Source organism: Ursus maritimus, unplaced genomic scaffold (genome assembly GCF_017311325.1).
Source record: "Ursus maritimus isolate PB19 unplaced genomic scaffold, ASM1731132v1 scaffold_16, whole genome shotgun sequence".
Lineage (NCBI taxonomy): Eukaryota > Metazoa > Chordata > Mammalia > Carnivora > Ursidae > Ursus > Ursus maritimus.
This window is the reverse complement of record NW_024424008.1, coordinates 50,040,058-50,058,358: the sequence shown is the minus strand read 5'-3', so window position 1 is coordinate 50,058,358 and position 18,301 is coordinate 50,040,058. Positions and strand designations below refer to the sequence as shown.

General features: G+C 57.3%; 1 protein-coding gene across 1 annotated transcript in view; it reads right to left on the bottom strand.

Annotated features, from left to right (window-relative positions):
- DSCAML1 (DS cell adhesion molecule like 1) overlaps window positions 1-18,301 on the bottom strand; it is a 317,264-nt gene that overhangs the window by 75,822 nt on the left and 223,141 nt on the right. The window contains exons 3-7 of the mRNA XM_040631180.1: window positions 17,234-17,512; window positions 13,899-14,174; window positions 11,387-11,683; window positions 9,502-9,774; window positions 174-452 (exon numbers count right to left, since the gene is read on the bottom strand). Of these exons, the coding sequence (XP_040487114.1) occupies window positions 174-452; window positions 9,502-9,774; window positions 11,387-11,683; window positions 13,899-14,174; window positions 17,234-17,512 (1,404 nt within the window). The remainder of the gene's footprint in view (window positions 1-173; window positions 453-9,501; window positions 9,775-11,386; window positions 11,684-13,898; window positions 14,175-17,233; window positions 17,513-18,301) is intronic.

Sequence of the window (18,301 nt, the reverse complement as noted above, 5' to 3'; positions counted from 1 at the left end):
GGTCAGGTTCGGAAGAGGCAGCTCTGAAACTCAAGACACTGAGGGCTTTTGTTGGGTCCTGGGAGTCCCGCGTCCCAGCTCTGACTCTGCATGTGGCTAACTGAACAGGGCTGTTCCCCGCTCAGGGCCCTGAGCTGGGCCCTCCCTCCCCCACCCCTGGCCTCTCTGCTCACCACGCACGATGAGCTGGCGCTCCCGGCTCACAGTGGCCGCCGCGTTGCTGGCGATGCACGTGTAGTTGCCATTGTGCTTGAGGGAGACGCTGGAGATCTGCAGGGAGCTCATGAATTCCTTGCTCTCGATGGTCACGCCCGAGCCTGAGATGATCACCTGTCCGTCCTTCCTCCAGGTGATGCGGATGGGCATGTCCCCCGAGGACACCACGCAGGGGATATAGAGCAGCTGGCCGATGGAGGCAGGTGGGAACTCAAAGGGCTGGATTAGAGGGGGCACTGGGAAGGCAAGGGGAGTGCTGCTGTCAGGCCCCCCATGCGCCCCAGCCTGGCCAGCAGCAACTGCCTCATTGCCTCACCTCCCGGCCCCTCCTGCCCCTGGGGCTGTACATAGAGTTCCCCAGGGCACCAGTGCCTTGTCCTATAAATGCAGAATCTCTTGGGGCTGCCACTGCCCTTGCCTCTCATCCCCTTGCCCACCCAGGCCTCGACCCACTGTCTCTGTGTAGGGCGTTGGCTGGCCTGCATTAATCCTGACCCTCAGATTTGTCCCGGCAATGATGCATGGGCTTCTGGATTCCCATCTGCCTGCGGACACTGCTCGACGTTTGCCCTCACTCCCCTGCTGCTCCTTGATGGCTCGGTGTCACTTTCTTATCCCAAAGATATATCAGGTCCCTGGGGCCTGGGATTGACAGGGATGTTGTGCCCCAGATGTTGGGCATGGGGGAGAAGCTGGGTGCTGAGACTGTCCCCAGTGCACGCCCCATAGCTGTGCCTCTAAAAGCCAGGATGCTGTCCGCTAGCCTCTCCTTCAGAGGTCCCATCACCTGCCCTAGCCCTGTCCATTGTCATCAGGTGTTAGCACATTGAATCCTCCACCCCCCATAACATGATGTAGCTTAACTGTCTCTAGTTTACAGATGACAGCACTGAGGCTCAGAATGGAGAAGTCACTTGCCCTCGGTTATTTAGCTCCGAAGAGGTGACAGTGGGATTTGAGACCTGGTGTCCCTGCTCTCAGAGTCCACGTTCTCTCCCTTATGCTGCCTGGGTGCCTCTCTGAGAAAGCCCCAGACATGTCCAGCCCAACGACTCTTCCGTCTCATCAGTGAGCTCCCCTTGGGTAACAGGGAGGAGCAGAGAGGGAGCCCTGTCCTTTGTGAGACAATCCAGCCCGCCCCATAGCCCACATCTTGGCCCCTGGAGGACCTGTCTGGAGCCTGAGCCTCTGTAAGAAGGATCCTCCTTTCTCAGCTCTGGCTAGGGCATCAGCCATTATCTTTATGATAACTCAATTAGGCCACAGCGACTTCCCCAGCAAGTGGGGGGCGAAGGGAGAGAAGGAGACAGACAATTAGCTTAACAAGGATGAGCACCCAGTAGATGAGATCTCCTTTCTGCAGTCAAATAATTAAATTACAAGGCTGTCCACAGTCCTCTGGCCTTCTCCCAGGCTCCGGCACCACCCCCCCACTGGGGGAAGCCTGCCACTTTCCACCCTAGGCCTACCCACAGTGGCCCCCAGTAGGGCCAAGCCCTAGGGGGAGAGGATGGTGGTATCCTAGGCATGCCCAAGGCCCTCCATGTACCCCAAGGATTTTCAGGGCTCAGCAGGGAGCTTCCCCAGCAGAGTGGTGGGGTGTGGGCATAGAATAACCCTTGGCAGCCCTTTGTGTCCCTTGGAAAGTTCTTGATCAAGAGCCTAGGTCCAGAGAAAGTGACATTTAGATGGGATGGGATGAGAGTCATACCCTTCAGCAGGGTGTTTCACTGAGCTTCCCAGTGTCCTGTCCCACCTTAGTCTCCATCCTGCCACAGGGGCCCCATCAGCTTACCACAACCACCCGCTGCTCCAAGCCTTAGCTTGTGCCTTGGTGAACACAGCTGGGCATTTATCCTTCTTATTCCTACCATGTGTGCTCCTCCAAGGGCCCAAATCTAGGTCCAAAGGCCAGCCAGATCTTCTGGGGGCTCTGGTCGTTGTCTGGATCTTCCCATCCCGATCTCTGGGGCCTTGCCACACTATTCTGGGTGGTTTGCTGGGCCTTGGGGATCTCCACATGAGACTTCTCTGGAACCCTGACTCCAGTAATGGCCCAATGCCTGTTGCTGAGATTTCCTAGAGGTCCCTCTGTTGGGCTCTGTGGATTTCCCTCCCCACCGCCTGGGTTGTTTGGGTGCCTAGATCACACCAAGACTTCTGGTGTCCTTGGATTTTTTGAGGGAACTGTTGCAGAGACCCAGATCTGCCTCTAGTTTGTTTCTCTAGGCCAAACAGAGCCAGGCATGGTCCAGTTCTTCTTCCCACAGAGGCCCAAAGCTGGAGCCCCCAGCCCTCATGGGAAACGCCTCCTCGTCCTCTCAGAGCCCGCTCCAGTACCACCTCTTCCGTGAGGGCTGCTCTTGTCCCACAGCACCCATGCACCCTTCATCACGACACCCATCCCAGGGTGGGAGGGTGGCGGTTTGCTTTACTGCCCTCCATGGGAGTCTGGAAGCTCCTGTAGGGCCGTAACTAGGACTTACGTACCTGGTAAATTGTAGGAGCCCAATGAATGCCTGGCGGGTGAGTAAATGAATGAACATATGCTCAGATATTATTTCCTGGGTCGATTTTAGAAGTTTAACAGTCAGGGGGCAAGGGGTAGGGAGAGCACAGGATGGGAGTCCATCCGGAAAAAAGGGGGGGATTTCTACGTGGTTCCTCGAGATGCCATATTTATACTATGGCATTTTGGAGCCAGGAGCTTATCCCTTGGTCCTTCCTGGGGGTCAGGCCCTTGCTATCACAGCCCCAGAACTGGCTCCTCTGCACTCTCGAACATGACCAAGGGGAGACTCAGGCAGTGATAGGAGCAGAAAAGGAGGTGTGGGCAAAGCATGGAGCTGGCAGGTTAGACCAAGGAGGAGAGGGCTGAGGAGCTGTCAAGTCTGAAGGACCGTGCTCCGGGGATGGGTGGTCAAGTGCTGTATTTCCTCTATGAACAGAGCAAGTGGAAAGCAAAAGACTGAAATTAGGCAGGGAGATTTAGCTCAAGCAAGGGGAAGACTGCCTCTCTCAGTAAGAAGGGATTTGGATAATGGAATAAGTTGCTAAGGCAGGTTAATTCATTAATTAACTAATTCATCTAATATTTATGAAATGCCTAGTCTGTGAAGGCATTATTATGCTCCGTGTGGGCTGGAGAAAGTAGAAACATGCTTAAAATACAGATAGAACCCCCAGGAGCTCATCATTTGCTAGGGAAGGCAAGATATTTCCCTCAATGATTATTGGACAAGCGCCCCCTGAATATACAGACGCTGAACTCCAAGCCATGAGACGTGTCATCACGAGGAGGTAGCATTTGGACAGAGAGCTAAAGGACGCAATGCTGTAAAAAAAGTACCTGGGGTGAGAGAATGGGAAAAGGCTGAGCCATGAGGCAGAGGCCAACCAGGGGCTGTCACTCCCTTCTGGCCTTTGAGAATAACATGGATGGCTATTGAGAGCCCACTGGAGACAGTAGCCAACCAGTATCCATCCGGGGGGTTAGACATTCCCCTGGGCTGGCCTGAGCTCTCAAGAGCACAACTGTCCTGTGGGAAGCAGATGACCCCAGACAACTCACCCGAGATCCAGGGCAGGCTCCTGGCCTCCTCCACCCCTTGCCCCTGCTGCAGGCCAATAAGGCAGGGGTGATGGTGTGGCTGATAAGTGTCCCCTTAGGATCCCTTGGTGGGAGTGCTAGGGGCCAGAGCCACTCACAGAATTTCTTGGCTCCAGGCTTCTGTTCAGATCCCCCCATAACTGCAGGCACAGCAGGAGGGAGAAGAAAGTCTAGGGATCCTGGCTCCTTCACAGGCTCCCAGAAGACCAGGGGGAGCCCTGGGAGCGAGAGGCTCTGAGAAGCAGGCTGCGGGGGCTCTGTGATGGGAGTGTGGACAGCTGCCCAGAGGCGGGGCTGCTTTCTGACCTGGGAGTCAGGAAAGTCCTCCCCAACGCTCAGAGGTAGACGTGAGATAATTGAATGTGTGCGTGTCCACTTCCGCCTCTGGGAAAGCAATCCTCAGCGGTGGGGGGTTCTGACCACCTCTATCGCAGTGATGACCAGGGACCTCTCAAGTGTCAACTGCACGAAGGGCCCCCTCTTGCCCCTCAGTCCCAGCATCTCGCCAGCGCCCAGCCTGAACGTAGGAGGCACGGATGTCATGTGACCCACGGTCCTGTCTCCGGAAGCCCTGCTCTGGCCACAGTCATCTTTGGGGAGAGGGCAACTCCTCACTGACAAGGTGCTACTATGGTGAAAAGGCCGGGGAATGGAGTGGCTGGGGACAGACAGTGGTTGTGGCAGTCCAGGAGGTGTCTGGCCACCATAAAGGCTTTATGGCCGCCTGTTTGGGAGTGCTGCGCGGACGATGGTGTGCTGACCGCCAGCCCAGACCATAAACGCTTTATGGTGTTTCTCATCATCTGTCTGAGACTGAGCCTTTGAATTTATTGCACCTGCTTAGCAGAGGCGTGGAGACAGGGAGAGACCGTGCCCAGGAGCTGGGTTCCAGCCTCTGCTTTCCGTGCAAGGGAACAGAGGGAGGTCGCCCCCCCCAACCACCCTGCCTCTGCCCTAAGCCTCTGTTTCCTTATCTGAAAAATGGAGGAGTTGGACCGAGTAATCTCTAAAGCCTCTAATATTTTAGGAATAATAATTACAACTTCCTTCGGTGTTTTTTTTACACAAGCCTCTCTTCTCAGGAAGGCCTTCCCTGACTACCCTATTTAAAATCGCAAACCACTCTCCCCTCCTCTTGGCGCTCTCATCCCCGCTCCCTCTTTGACACGGGGCAGCTTTTGTATATTTCATGCATTATCCATTTGCCCAGCAGAACGGAAGCTCCCTGAGGGCAGGGACTTTTGTCTTGAGCGTGGCTGCATTTGTAGGATGGTGCCCAGAAGACAGAGGGAGCGTAGTAAATGTCAATGAATGAATCAGTAGATGCTGCTTCCACACCATCGTCCCCATCATCACTGTGACCACAGTCATCGTCTTGAGCCCCGTCTGTCCACCTGAGCGGCTGCTTGCTCCTGTGTGCCAGGGCCCCTCTGCTGGGGAATAGGGCTGCTGGCAGGAGCTTTCCCAGTGCCCCTGTCTCCCAAGTACAACTGGGCCCTCTGCACCTGTGCAGCCTGCTGTATCCCCTTCCTGTGGATTCTGGTGGGTCTCTTCCAACCCTCCCGCACTGAGGATAGAAGGCATTTGGCCAGGTGACTGGCTTTTTCGTAAGCCCCAACCTATGGTCACAGAAACCCCCAGCCCACTCACTGGTGTGGAAGGGGCCCTCCTCCAAAGGTTCCACGCACATGGCAGGCACTGGTTTGGGCAGTCAGGGAAGACGGAGCGGGGGTGGGGAGTATGGGCATCCGGGAATGAGCGTTTGTGTGTGTCCTCTTCCGTGTGCTCTCACGGGAGCCTGGCGCTACCTCCCAGTCCTGGCCTTGCTGAGCATGGGCGGCAAGCTCTCCTGTCCTGGTTTTGCTCCAGAAGCCCACAGAGGCTCAGATGCAGGGATGGAGATGTTCTCTCACTGAGCTAAAGCCACGGGGCCCCAGTTGCAGCCTGCCTTCTTAGTTAATTAAGCATTCAGCCCGCGTGCCCAGAGATGCTTTTATGCTACATTATTTTTCAGCTACGGGGGGCCCTAAAGACATCAAATCTGGGTTGGATCTATGTGCCCTCCTCTTAGCATCCTGCCAAGGATGCCTCTGGATGCCCAGAGAGGAGCACTTGCCTTCCCTGCAGCCCTGCTCTCCCCTGCCAGTCGGCGTTACACGCCCCAAAGCCCAAGGGGCCCACAAAGCATGCCCACTCTCTCCCCTGGGCCCTCCCACCTTGCTGGGCCCAGCAGGCTCACTTGGGCAATATTTCATATGGTACCACCTGCAGCCACCTTTTGTGTCTCAGGAATGATGTCTTACAGGAGGGTAGAGACAGAGCCAATATTTGTGCACATGTGACTGCCAGCACGCGTGTGTGTGTGTGTGCACGCGTGCGCACGTGCAACGGTGGACAGGTTAGCGTGTGTATATTTGTTGCATGAACGTGCATACCGTAAGGACCAGTGAGTACATGGCATGCATCCTCACGCACAAAGGGCTCCGCAGGCGTGTTGGGTGTGTTCTGCTCCCAGCTCAGGGTTTGAAAAATTCACCAGCAGTCCCAGAAGGAATGGGGTCAGCAGTTGTTTTTCCAGCTCCTTGGAGCAGCGTGGGTTTTTGCCCCTTCCTGCCCAAGAAGCCCACAGCACCCCCAGAGAGATGCAGGGTGGGAGGGACTTCTAATTGATCCCCAGTGTCTAGTGCCTTGTCCCACCTCCACCTTGCCCTTTGCTATACCCTGGCTCTCCGCTCTGATACCCTGAGCGGGATGCGTGTCCCAGTCAGGTGATGGGAGTGGGCTCAGCAGCGCTGCCTCTGGACCTGGCCCTCCTCGCCCAGAGTCGGGGCCCCGTTCCACGCCCAGGGGCACCTCCTCCACCCTCCGGCTTGAGTAGCTCTCCGAACAGCACATCAGCTAATCAAGCAATGTGCTCATAATCAGCTCTGATGGGTTCTTCTGCAAAAGTGCATTCTAATGAGGTGGGGAGAGGGAGTCAGGGAGTGGGAGGCTGAAGGACCGGAGCTTGCCGAGTGGCAGGGGCAGGGGGTCCCAGAGCCCCTCACACAAATGCTGCTTCTCGGTCTGGAGAGAAAACAAGTGACCACTGTCCCTCTAGGGCTGGATCTTCAGACCCTGAGGGCGGGGAAGACGGAATGTGTGCACACGTGCCCCGTACCCTGTACACACACACAGCGTTTGATGAACGCCGGGCTTTGTGCAGGGTGCGGGTGCCACGCGTGCCTGGTGCATGGGCTCTGCCCTCTAGATCTCACACACACACACACACACACACACACACGCGCGCGCGCGCACGCGCCCCCCCCCCTTTCCTCTTGTCGCTCAGCACCATCACAACAGGCCCAGAGAGTCGCTGAGACGGAATGCATCAGATTCAATTCATTAGGACTGATCGCTCCCTGAATGGGGTTGAATAATTGATGAGCAGAAGCAGCTTTCAGGATGTTCTGCGTACTCCGAGGCTCGCGGGAACCCTATTATTTATTTATTTATTTTTAAGCCAACAAACCCGGCCAAATGCTCACTGGTGCAGGCGGGCGAAGGGAGTGGAGCAAAGGTTAGATGTTTTAATATGTGATGTTTACAATGTAAACTCTCGGTCCACTGCTTGTAACGGAAATGGATACGGCAGCCCTTGATGCTGGGAGGGAGGAGCAGGCACTGCCGTCTTCTCTGCCACCAAGCTGGGGATGTGGCCTGGGGGTTGTGAGGCTCCTGCCAGCCCAGGGCTCCAGGTGGGACAGAGGACTTCGGCTAAGGAGGGGGCCAGGGTGCCCCTCAGCCTAGCTAGGGTGTAACGGTGGGAGGCAGGGAGTCTGATGCCGTCAGGATCTCCTGTCACCTGCCCGGGCTTGAAATGGCCACAGCCCCACCACTGCTGGGGCTCAAAGCGAGGCCCCCAGCAAGCCACTCCAACCCTGACCACTGTCTCAGTTTCAGCTCAAGAAACACTCACTGCCTGGCAGACGCGGCATCTGTCTCTCCAAATTCTTCCTTCTCCCAGACTTCCCTCTTCCTGTCCACAAAGCTGCTGTTGGATCCTGCTTCAGGAGCCTGGGACCCACTGGGGACTTCTGTGCCAGGGCCCCTTTGTAGACCTGGACACCCCCTCTCCGCCATTTCTTCCTGCCTATGGCCCCCCCACCCCCGTCCACCGGGGCCCAGGCCAGCTTTCCTCTCCTGGTGTGTGTGTGTGTGTGTGTGTGTGTGTGTGTGTGTGGTCCCTGGGGATACGGAGGGGACCTCCCCTCCTTGCGCCCTGGCGACAGGGGCTCTCAGCCTTCTCAGGGACTCCATCTTTCTTCCTGACTCCCTCTCAGGGGGTCCCCAAGGCCTCTTTCTTTATTCCTGAGGTGGAGTTTGGAGAATGGTTCCTATTTCCAGCCCTCCCTTCCCCTAGCTCTGGGTTAGAGCCCAGAACCTGGAGGTAGAAAGGCCCGGCAAACGTTCTGCTTCCTGATGACAATTTCCTGACTTTTTTTTGCCTCAGCCTTTTCCGCCTTGGAAGGCAGCTATGCTAACCACTATACCACCAACACCCTTGTCCGCCTTGGAAATTGGGGATAAAATGGTACCTGCCCGAGATAAGCGGGCAGTGCTGGGGTTCAGTGAAACAGACCGTGTAGAGAATCCAGTCACAGCGACTGGCGTGTGGTGGGCCCACCACAGCGATATCAGTCTTATCACGACAACGGCTGCAGTCTGGTGCTAGAGACCGGGATGGTGGCTGGAGACCACAGCCCTCCCTCCTCCCTCATGGAGCCCCAGGATGGCACCTCCATGCTCCCAGAGCCTCGGGCTCTCCCAGTGCTTGATCCCACTCGGACCCTTACTCATTACGGCCATTAGTGACCTCCCGCCCCAGCTGCCTGGCTTTCCCTGACCCCTCCTCAGCCAGGCCCCCTTCTCTGTCCTGCCCCGGAGCACCCAGGCCACCCTGTTCCCATGCACTGCGCGGAAAGTCTCCAGGCCTGGCAGTTCAAGAACGCATTTGGGACGGAGCCTGGCACACCACACAGCCCCAGAACCAAGGGGACAGACGTCACTGCTCACACACTCATGGAGTTCCTTAGTTCCACTCATTCGGTCATCGACTCCATAGGCATTTAGCGGATGGCTACTATGCGCCAGGCACTGTGCTACGTACCCCTGCACAAAACACACACCCGGCCCCCTGAGCATGAAGGGCCTGGGCCGAGGTTTTGCTAGGCAGTGTTCTGCAGGCCTCAGATAGCGTGAGCAGATGGAGGGGATTCAGATGCCCAGAACCTGCTCCCTCCACCCAGCCTCCTGCTGCTTCTGCCCCCCACCCCCCGCTCCTGCCTCTTGCCCCTGTCTTGGTGGTCTCTGGTGGGCCCCTGCTGACGTCGCACGGCTCCCTCCTGACGGATGCAGCCTGCCGTCTGTGACCTGGGTCTCTTGCCCAGAAGGTGACTTTTATGGGTCATAGGCCCCTCATGCCTCACGGATCAGTGCCACATTGTCCCATGGCCTACAGAGGGAACCTGCGTGCAGAGGTACTCATGGCCTTCTTTGTCCCCCTGCAATCTTCCCCCCTTTCTCCCAAACCTTCTCTTCCTTGGCCATCTCCTCCTTCAGGCCTGGCTGCTGCTGCCCGAGCAGCCGGCGGGGGAGACAGCCCCGGGTGGGCTCTGGTTCCGGGGGAGGCCTACCTTTGACGGCCACGTGGACGCTCTGGCTGATGGACAGCTGGGGCTGGATGAGGACACTGCACAGGTACTCTCCCTCGTCCATGCCCTTCTGCACGTCGGTCAGCTTCAGCGTCCCGTTCTCGAACACCACCTGGCGGTGGTTGTCAGGCAGTAGCAGGGCGTCCTTGTACCACTTGATGGAGTAGTAGGGGTAGCCGATGACCCTGCAGTTGATGAGGGCGTCTCGCCCAGCGACGGCTGTGATGTTCCTCATCGCCCGGATGCTGGGGGGGCCTGGGTGGGAGTCAGGAGGGAGAAGGAGCAGAGGAGGGACAAGCGGTTCGGTTAGCCAGGGACAGCCAGGAGCTGCCCTTCAACTCTCTTCTCCATTGCTTGGTTCTAAAACTCTCAGGGGATGGAGATTCAGTGGGGCGGGGTGGGGGGGGGAGAGGGAAGCCTTTATTGCAAGGCTAAAGGCAGAGGCTGGAGCTGGGGGCACCCACGGTCTCTCCAGGACTCCCTGTTACTAGCGTCAAATAGTTGCAAACATATGTTCCATTCCTGCCTGGGGCAAGAATCCATCCCCCTAATGGGATGGGGTACGTGAGCCAACTGAAGCCTCATAGGAAGTGACTGGGATTTGGGAGGGCGAGTTCTCATTTACAAGGAGATTAAGATTTGGGGGTTACAACAGCAATGTGGAGATTTTGTTATTTTCCTTCAACTTGTGGATAATGGTCTTGTACAAAAAGGATCTCGTATACATTAAATATTTAAAAGATAGTAGGAAGGTCTTCACTGGATGAGCTGACGATTTTCTTCTAAATAGGTAAGTGCATTTTGTGGGTCCCTGAGAAGGGGCCCTAAATGGGGGACTCTGGGCATCCTGGCTGTGCGGAGGGGGTACCCTCAGCTGGGTGGCTAGGCAGGTGGCAATGTGGCAGCAGTAAAGGGGGCTCAGAGGCCTCCAGGCAGGGAGCTGGAGTGGGTGTAGGAAACTCCAGGCTTCAAGTTCCCCACCCAGAAGATGAGAGGCCGCACAGGGGATCCCAGGAGCCTGTAACTCTGAGCCTTCCAATTCAAAGGCAGGAAGGTAGCTAAATGGGGGACCACCTTTCTCATGTGGGGTTGGAGACCTGGCTCCATGGCAGTCACCAGTGCCCTTCCCCCACTCCTCTTCTGCCCTTGGGTCAGGGGTTACTGTAGGGGCCAGATGAGGACCAGTCGGACCCGACAGCGCTGCAAAGAGCTTCGAGGAGCTCTTCCCACCACAGTGACTTGCAGAGCTGAGATCTGGGGATGATCACCTGAGGACTGCTTCCCCCATTCCTGGGGGGTATCTGCTTTGGGATACCCCCACCCAGCCCCAGCCTCCCACTCTTGATGGCTTGGGCCTTGGGGGGAGGAAATTGGGGGAAGATAGTGTGCTGGCTCCTGGCTGCTTACACCTCCTGGAGCATTTGGGGGGATGGCTCAGCGCGAGGACAGTGGAAGCACAGCTTTGATGGACACCCCCATCAAAGGTCAAGTCTGGTCCCCCTGCCCCATCCCTGTCCTTACAAGGTCCTGGTGGGGCTGGCGGTTGCTAGTGGGGTGCTGAGTGTACCTGGGGCCAGAGAGATTTGATGGGGAGGAATGGGGGGGCAGGTCAGACTGGGAGAGGAGAAGGGGCAGGAGGAGGGGATGACAATGCAGAGGAGGGCGAACTGTACCAGACACGCACACACAAGAAAGGATGACAGGTTTGTGGAGGGCAGGGAAAAGGGGAGAAAGAGAGGAGAGAGACCGCTACTAAAAGCAAAATGACAGTTAATAATAAGTACTAATCACCACAAGAATAATGGGAACCACAGAGATGGCAAAGGAACTCAAAAGCCTATTCTGATATTTAAATGTAGACAGGCACCTCTTACGTTTATTCGCGCCTGATATTCAGCACTGCCCACCGAGTTCCGCGCCGTGCACCGGTACACGCCCCCGTCGCGGATCTGGGGGCCCGTGACGTTCATGTGGCTGATGGTGGTGCCGTCCGACATGGTATACTGGTTGGTGCGGTGGCTCCCGTCCCGCACGATGGGCTCGTCGTCCAGGGCCCAGGTGACAGTGGGGGGTGGGGCGCCCTTGGCCGCACACATCAGCGAGAACTGCTCCCCGGGGTTGACCACCTTCTCGCTGAAGGACGAGACGATGCGGGGCGTGCCATCTGCAGGGAGCGAGAAGTCCCCCTCAGGGTCACAGAGCCACCAAGAGACTCCCCGGCCAGGCCACCCCACCCTGGGAGGTACCCATTACTATGCACAGGACTGACGACTCCCGGATGTGGATCCTCCCGCGGCCCCTTTTGAGCTCTGTGTCTTTGGGCAAGTTACCTAACTGCTCTGAGCCTTCCCATTTCTTAACTGTGGAGGATGGAGATAGCGGGGATAGTGAATATACCCTTTCCATACGGATGCTGTGAGGACGAAATGAATTACTGCATTAAAGATCTTCGCACAGCACTTTGTAAGTGCTTGATAAATGTCAGCTCCTGTCGACTTTTCCTTTTCTGCCTTTCTCCTCCCTGTGTTATAAAGACAGAGGACTCAAGAACTGTGTGTGGAACCAGGACCCGGCTGGGCTGGACCTGTGGAGTCTAATTCTAGCTCTCGTTCCTGCAGGTGTGGGGGGGTGGGGGGTTGCTGTAGCCCGGTTAGCAAAAATAGCCCTGTTAGCAAAACGCCTGAAGTCTGAAGCTTAGCTGTCACCCAGAGGCACAGGTGTGTGTGTGCATGGTGGGAACTTAAGTCTCCGCTGACCCAATAACCCTGGACAGGACAATGAACCCCGCTGCCCCACCTTGCTCCATGGAAGAGGGGGCATGTAATTATTGAGCCTGGCCATCCTTCCACCCGGGATTGTTGTAAAGGGTTAAAGTCCACGTTATGCACTTTACCAAGTAAAAACTAAGACAAACATTTAAAAAAAAAAAGTAAGGCCAATGAAGCATGAGTCTCTACATCCCACCCACATTTCACACCAAAATGCTCATGTTAATCCAGTCTGCCAGCCCCTAGCCCCATTTATGGGGGGGCTCTTACCTAAAACCAGGGGAGAGCCCGGGACTGCCCACCAGGGTCATGGCCTTTGGCCCCTCCTCTGCTTCCTTGCCTGAACCTTCCCATCTGGCTGTTGCTCCCTCCCCACTCTCTGCCCTTCCCGCCAGCTTCACGTCCCATATCCCTGCCCCGAACCTGCCATCAGGGGGCTGTCCTCTCAGAGAGAAAATGCACTGTGTGGGGAATCGGTCAGACAGGACGCCCTCAGAGGTCAGGCACCCACTTCGAACTGGTCTGTGCCTGGCTGGTGTGCTTCCGCCCTGGGAAGAGGATCTGGCTGGACAAGAGGAGGCAGGGGCTGAGGGTGGGGCAGTTCACTGGGTACTGTACTTAGGGTGAGGGATAAGGGGAGGCCCGCTCCCAGGTCCCACCTCCCAAGGAATGAGGACCCGCAGACTGTGACAGATGGACCCATGTGGGATCCTGACAACCTGTAGGGCTGCCTGGGTTTGGTATCTTTGTTATGACCGAAAAATCCTTGGAAGCGATAGGACTGTGGGGTTTTTGTTTTGTTTTGGTAGCAACAAAGGAGCTGGGGGACCACTAAATTTGTTGGTAAGGATAGGGTCTCTGCTAATCCTCACTGTATCCCTGTGCAAATAAGAAAAAGAGGCTGCTTCTGTGTGGTCACAACCTGGTGGCAGGGCTCATGGCTTGACAAGTGGAATCCAAGCTGGATTTCAGTCCTTACTTTTGGTCCCGCCCTGAGGGTTAGGCACTTTGTGCAGTGAACAACCTGAACACCCATACACAGATGTGCTGGGTGAGGAGCCCTGGGTGGTAGCAGCTTTTAAAGGCGACAGAAGCATGTGAAAACCCAGGTCTGTAAGAAGAAACAGAGCCTGTTGTGAAGAGACCTTAGTCAGGGAGAAGATTTGAAAGTCTATGAGGCTGGCAGGAAGGGAAGAGAGGACAGCCAGAAAGAGAGGGATCAGGGAAGAAGGCAGAGGCAGGGCTCAAGGCAGTGACTCCTGGTGGGAAGTCCCAGGGCCCCTGTGAGACTGAAAGCCTCTGGGATCTTAAAGAAAACACCTTTCGTAGTGAGGTTCTAGTAATTTTGGAGGGCAGAGGCAATATAGCATGGTGGTTAAGAGACCTGAGTTTGGATCCCAAGTCTGACCTTTGGCCAAGCTGTGTGACCTCAGGCAAGTGACCAAGCCTCAGTTTCCCCAACTGCAAAATAGGGAACAGGAAGAAAAAGCATCCCCACACAGGGCCCATGGAAGGATGAACTAAGATAGGCATGTGCCTGGACCAGCGCCTGCTCTCAGGAGGGGGGGGGGGGAGTCTGAACCCACCCGGGTGCCAGCCGCCCCAGCTCACCCTCCAGTACAATGATGGCGAAGTCCTGCGCGGTCTGGGCCTTGCGGGTGGCAAAGCACTGGTAGGCTCCGGAGTGGCTCTTCTGGGCCGAGGTGATGAGCAGAGTCTCGTTACTGAGCCCGCGGATGGAGACGGCCTCGTCGGGCAGCACCAGCTCAGTGTTGCGGTACCAGCGGAGGGTGAATTCCGGGGAGCCCAGCAGGGCACAGGAGAGGATGACCGTGCTGCCGATCCCGGTCTTCAGCTTCTTTGGTGTCAGGGTCACGTGAAGGGGGTCTGGGCCGGGCCAGCCGGGGAGGAGTGAGGGGAAAGGCAGGGGGGAAGAAAACAAAAGAAAAGGGCTTTTACCGTGGAGCAGTGTGGCTGGGGGTGGGCTGGGGGAGGCCCTGGTTCTGTCTCCAGACTTGTGAATTCCCTCTCTAGACCTCAGTTTACTCATCTGTCAAATGGCAGGGTCAGGCCAGGCAATCACTCTGTACCTCTTATTAAGAGGGCCTGTACTTTCTTGACATGTGGCCCTTGCCCGGTGGGGCGGGGGAGCTCCCTTCAGCTCAGAAGGAGGACAGGAGCTTGGCTGACTCGTCATTGTCCCTGTCCCCCACCCCAGAAACCAGGGAGGCACCCCTGGCCCCGCCACCTGTCTCTCATACCCATAGAGATATCCAGTTGCTATCTTCTGCCACTCTGCCTGCCTTTACATGCACCAGGTGACTGCTCTCCCCACCTCCCCTGCCCTGCTGCAGGCCCTCAGCTCCCAGCCTGAACCCAGCGAGTACCATCCTCCCTCCTCCCTGCGTCCCTCCTTCTGTTCTCCATGCTGTCACCAGTCACTGCCCTGCTCAGAACTTCCATGGTACCCAACGACTGGGTGTGGCATTCAAGGCCATCGAGGCCCCCGGGGACCTGCCCCTGCTTCTCAGTTCTACAGTCTTAGGGCAGCAGCATCCTGTCTCTGCTTGCTGCACCCCCGGGGCCACTTTTGCCCCAGAGCCTCCTCATAGAGAGCTCTTCTTCCCCTTTGCCTAATGCCTGCCCATCCTTCACACTGAGCTCAGGACACCTCGTCCAGGAAGACTTCCTGGATACCACTCCCCTCCAAGGCTGAGTCAGGACCCCTCTTCTGGGCCTCCCTCTGTATCAGTGTCGCCACACTAAGCACGTGGTCTTTTAATCACTTCTCTGTGTTGTCCCTCTGTCTGGATTGTGAGCACCTGAGAGTGGGGCGGGGTCCCGCACTTTACATGTCTATGGCTGCCCCGCCATATTTATTACTGTCGGGCAGGCTGGCCACCTCCCTCCCCAGATCTCCATGGGCTTGGGGTTCTGTAGAGGAGGCTGAGGCCTGCAGGGGCCTGGGACCCCAGGGAGGTCACCTGGAGGAGGGGAGACGGCAGCCTGGCTGGGTAGGGCACAAAGCACACAGGAGTCTGCTCAGGCTGGGCTCTCCCGCTCTCTCCCAGAGTCCCTGCCCAGGCAGTGTCAGTGCACAATGAGGCAGGTGGCATCCTGCTTACCCCAGTCACCAGCTGGGGCTCCCAGGCTCCGCCAGCTAGCTGCTCTCACCTTGCTACCCCGCACGACTTGCTAACAAGATGGGCGGGAGGCTTGGTGGCAGAATGGGGGTGTGTGTGAAAAGCATGCTTTCCTCTCTGTGCACCTGGCAGAGAGGGGCCGGCAGAGAGAATGGAAGGCAGAGAGAAGCTGTGTCGCTTCCCCTTGAACCTGGTTTTCCAGCCAAAGCCAGTGTCGGGGGAAGATGCAGAGCTGAGGGTCAGAGGGGAGTCAGGTGCACGTATGCCTACGGGGCCATGGGGCTGTGCGCACGGCCTGGGCAGTTACTGTGGGTCTGTGTGCGTGCGCCTGGAAGTGAGCATGTTAAGGTGGAGGAACGTGCGTATCTGTACGTGTGGGCACTGTACGTGTGTGCATGTGTGTACGGAGAAGTGGGCATGTGACCTTTCCACACATCTGCCTGCGCGTGCCTGTGTGTGTGTATGTGTGAGTGAGTGCACGCGCATGTGTGTGCAGCAGGAGTGGGGGAAGGGGGGAAGGCATACTAGACGAAACGGTTTAGGACAGTACTCAGGGCAAGGAGGTGGAGACCAGCGCTGATCCTTCCACCTGCCTGCCCTGCCGGCTGGGGCTCGTTACTCTGCGAGGAGCCCCCTGTCCCCTGGGCTCTCAGCATTTTAACCTAAGCATCTGTAACACGCACTGTTGCTCTCGGAGTGTTTCTTGGGGCTCTTTCTGCTCTTCCAGCCTCACATGTGTTCACACAGGGAGGACTTCTTCCCAGCACTGCAGATAAATTCACCCGAACTTTCAAAATGCCCTTGACCATGGGGAGGAGACTGCGCTCAGATCCGGGCTGCAGGGGATATGACCCCAGGCCCAGGAGGCCAGCTGAGCAGGGAGAACACCGAGGGTCTGCAGACCTGTAGCTCTATGCCCTTGAGACAGGGGGTGAGGGGGAGGAGGCCTGCTCTGGTCAATCGTTACGGTGGAGGGAACTTCCCTGCGACATGGGGTTGGATCACCGCTGGACAGCCTCCCCCCACTGCCCACGTTCAGTGACCCTCATGATGCCACTCGGTACAACATTCCGTGTGGCCTCAGGCTATGTGGCTGCTGCACGGGAGTGGGATTCCCCAAGGGTCTCCAACTCCCAGCCCCACTGCTGTCACTGCCCTCCCTTAGCCCTGGGGGCTCAGCAGCAGCAGGGTCTGCGAAGGCCCCTCGCTCTCCTCACGGGCTTGCTGGACCCCTGGAGCCCCAAGGCTCCGGGATGGGGGAGGAACAGGCAGGACCAGTGCTGACACCCGGCCAGCAGGTCCGGGAAAGGCCGCCTTGTCATTTATGCCCAAGTCCGATCTGATCGATCAATGCCCCTATCAATTACTGCGAAATATTGAATATCGCCTCTGATGGGACACGATATGTCCTCTGCAGCCCTGTTTAAGTGCAGACACTCCTCCCTCTCAACAAGCCAGGAAGCCCTGTGGGCTTGTCACCGTCCCTGGCACCCTTGTGGTCCCTTCTGACCCTTCTGATGTCAGGAGGTAGGAAGGCCTAGGATCATTATCCCATTTTACAGAAAAGGACACTGAGGTGGTGATCACGGTTATGGGATTTGCCCAAGTCGGTTCCTATCTGATAATGCCAGGACCAAAAAGCAGATCTTCTGATTTCAAACCCAGAGCATTTCCCAGGATGCCTGGCTGCCTTCCCCAGCCAGGGGATTCTCCCCTGGGGCCGGCCAGAAGCAGGGGCCGCCCCTCCCTGTCACCCTGTGCTCTCAAAGGTTCCTAGGTCAGGCAGAGAGGCTCCCCACTCACCGATGACTGTGAGGGTGCCCGTGGCCTCTGCAGAGCCGAAGGTGTTGGTGACCTCACAAATGTAGGCGCCGCTGTCCTCCGTCCGCAGGTCACTGATGGTCAACCCCGTGATGCGCTTGGTCCAGCGACTGTCGGCCGGGAGGGGCCGGCCATCCTTGAGCCAGCGGATGGCAGGGATGGGGTAGCCGGAGGCCGTGCAGGGCAGCTCCACTGTGTGGCCCGCCCACACTTCCTGGGAGTGGAAGCCGTCCAGGATGGTAGGGATTGACTCGGCAGGGTCTGGAAGGCAGAGAGCATCAGTGATCGTGGCCAGCCTGAGCAGGATGAAGCAGGGTGGGGGCGGGGAGGCCAGCACGAGAACAGGCACCTGCTGCCCACGGGTGCCCAGCATGAAGGACGCCCAGTGTGGGATGGCTCATGGTGTCCCCTGGGCCCTAGGCTCTGGCCTAAACCCTCCTACTCAGGCCAGATGGAGTCCCTGAGAGCCATGACGGGGAAGCAGGGGCTTGGGGGAGGTGGGAGGAGGATAAGGGGGGCACACAGACAGGGGAGCGAGAAGTGCAGAGAGGGAGAGAGTATGGGAGAGCTCCCTTCACAGACACGGTGCCTGGAGTCTGGCCCAGACTCAGGAGCAGAGACACCCCGTGACACGAGAGTCATTACTTCTTGAATCTGTGATTCTGGTAAGCCTCGGTCTGAGCCTCAGACTGGCCTGGGGGTGCCCCTCAAGGATGGGGGAACCATCTGCCCTGTCCTGTCTCCTCCCACCTGCGATCCTGGCAAACTCGGAGAGGACCGTGCATTTCCAACTGCACCCAGAGGGATTCAGAAGCTAAACCTTCTGCAAACCACCCCTGCCACTCTGAACAATTCTCTATTTTACATTCTCAAAGCTAGGGAGAGCAGTGACTGCAGGCCCTGTGGTCCCGACCTGTGGAAGACCCAGGCCCCTGGCTGCTGGAATTCTGCGTGTGATGGCCCTGACACTTCTGAGCCATGCTCTGGCTGCTCTCGGCCTAGTTCTCAGCCTCAAAGGCCTCCCTGAGTTTTCTACCTTGACGACCTCCT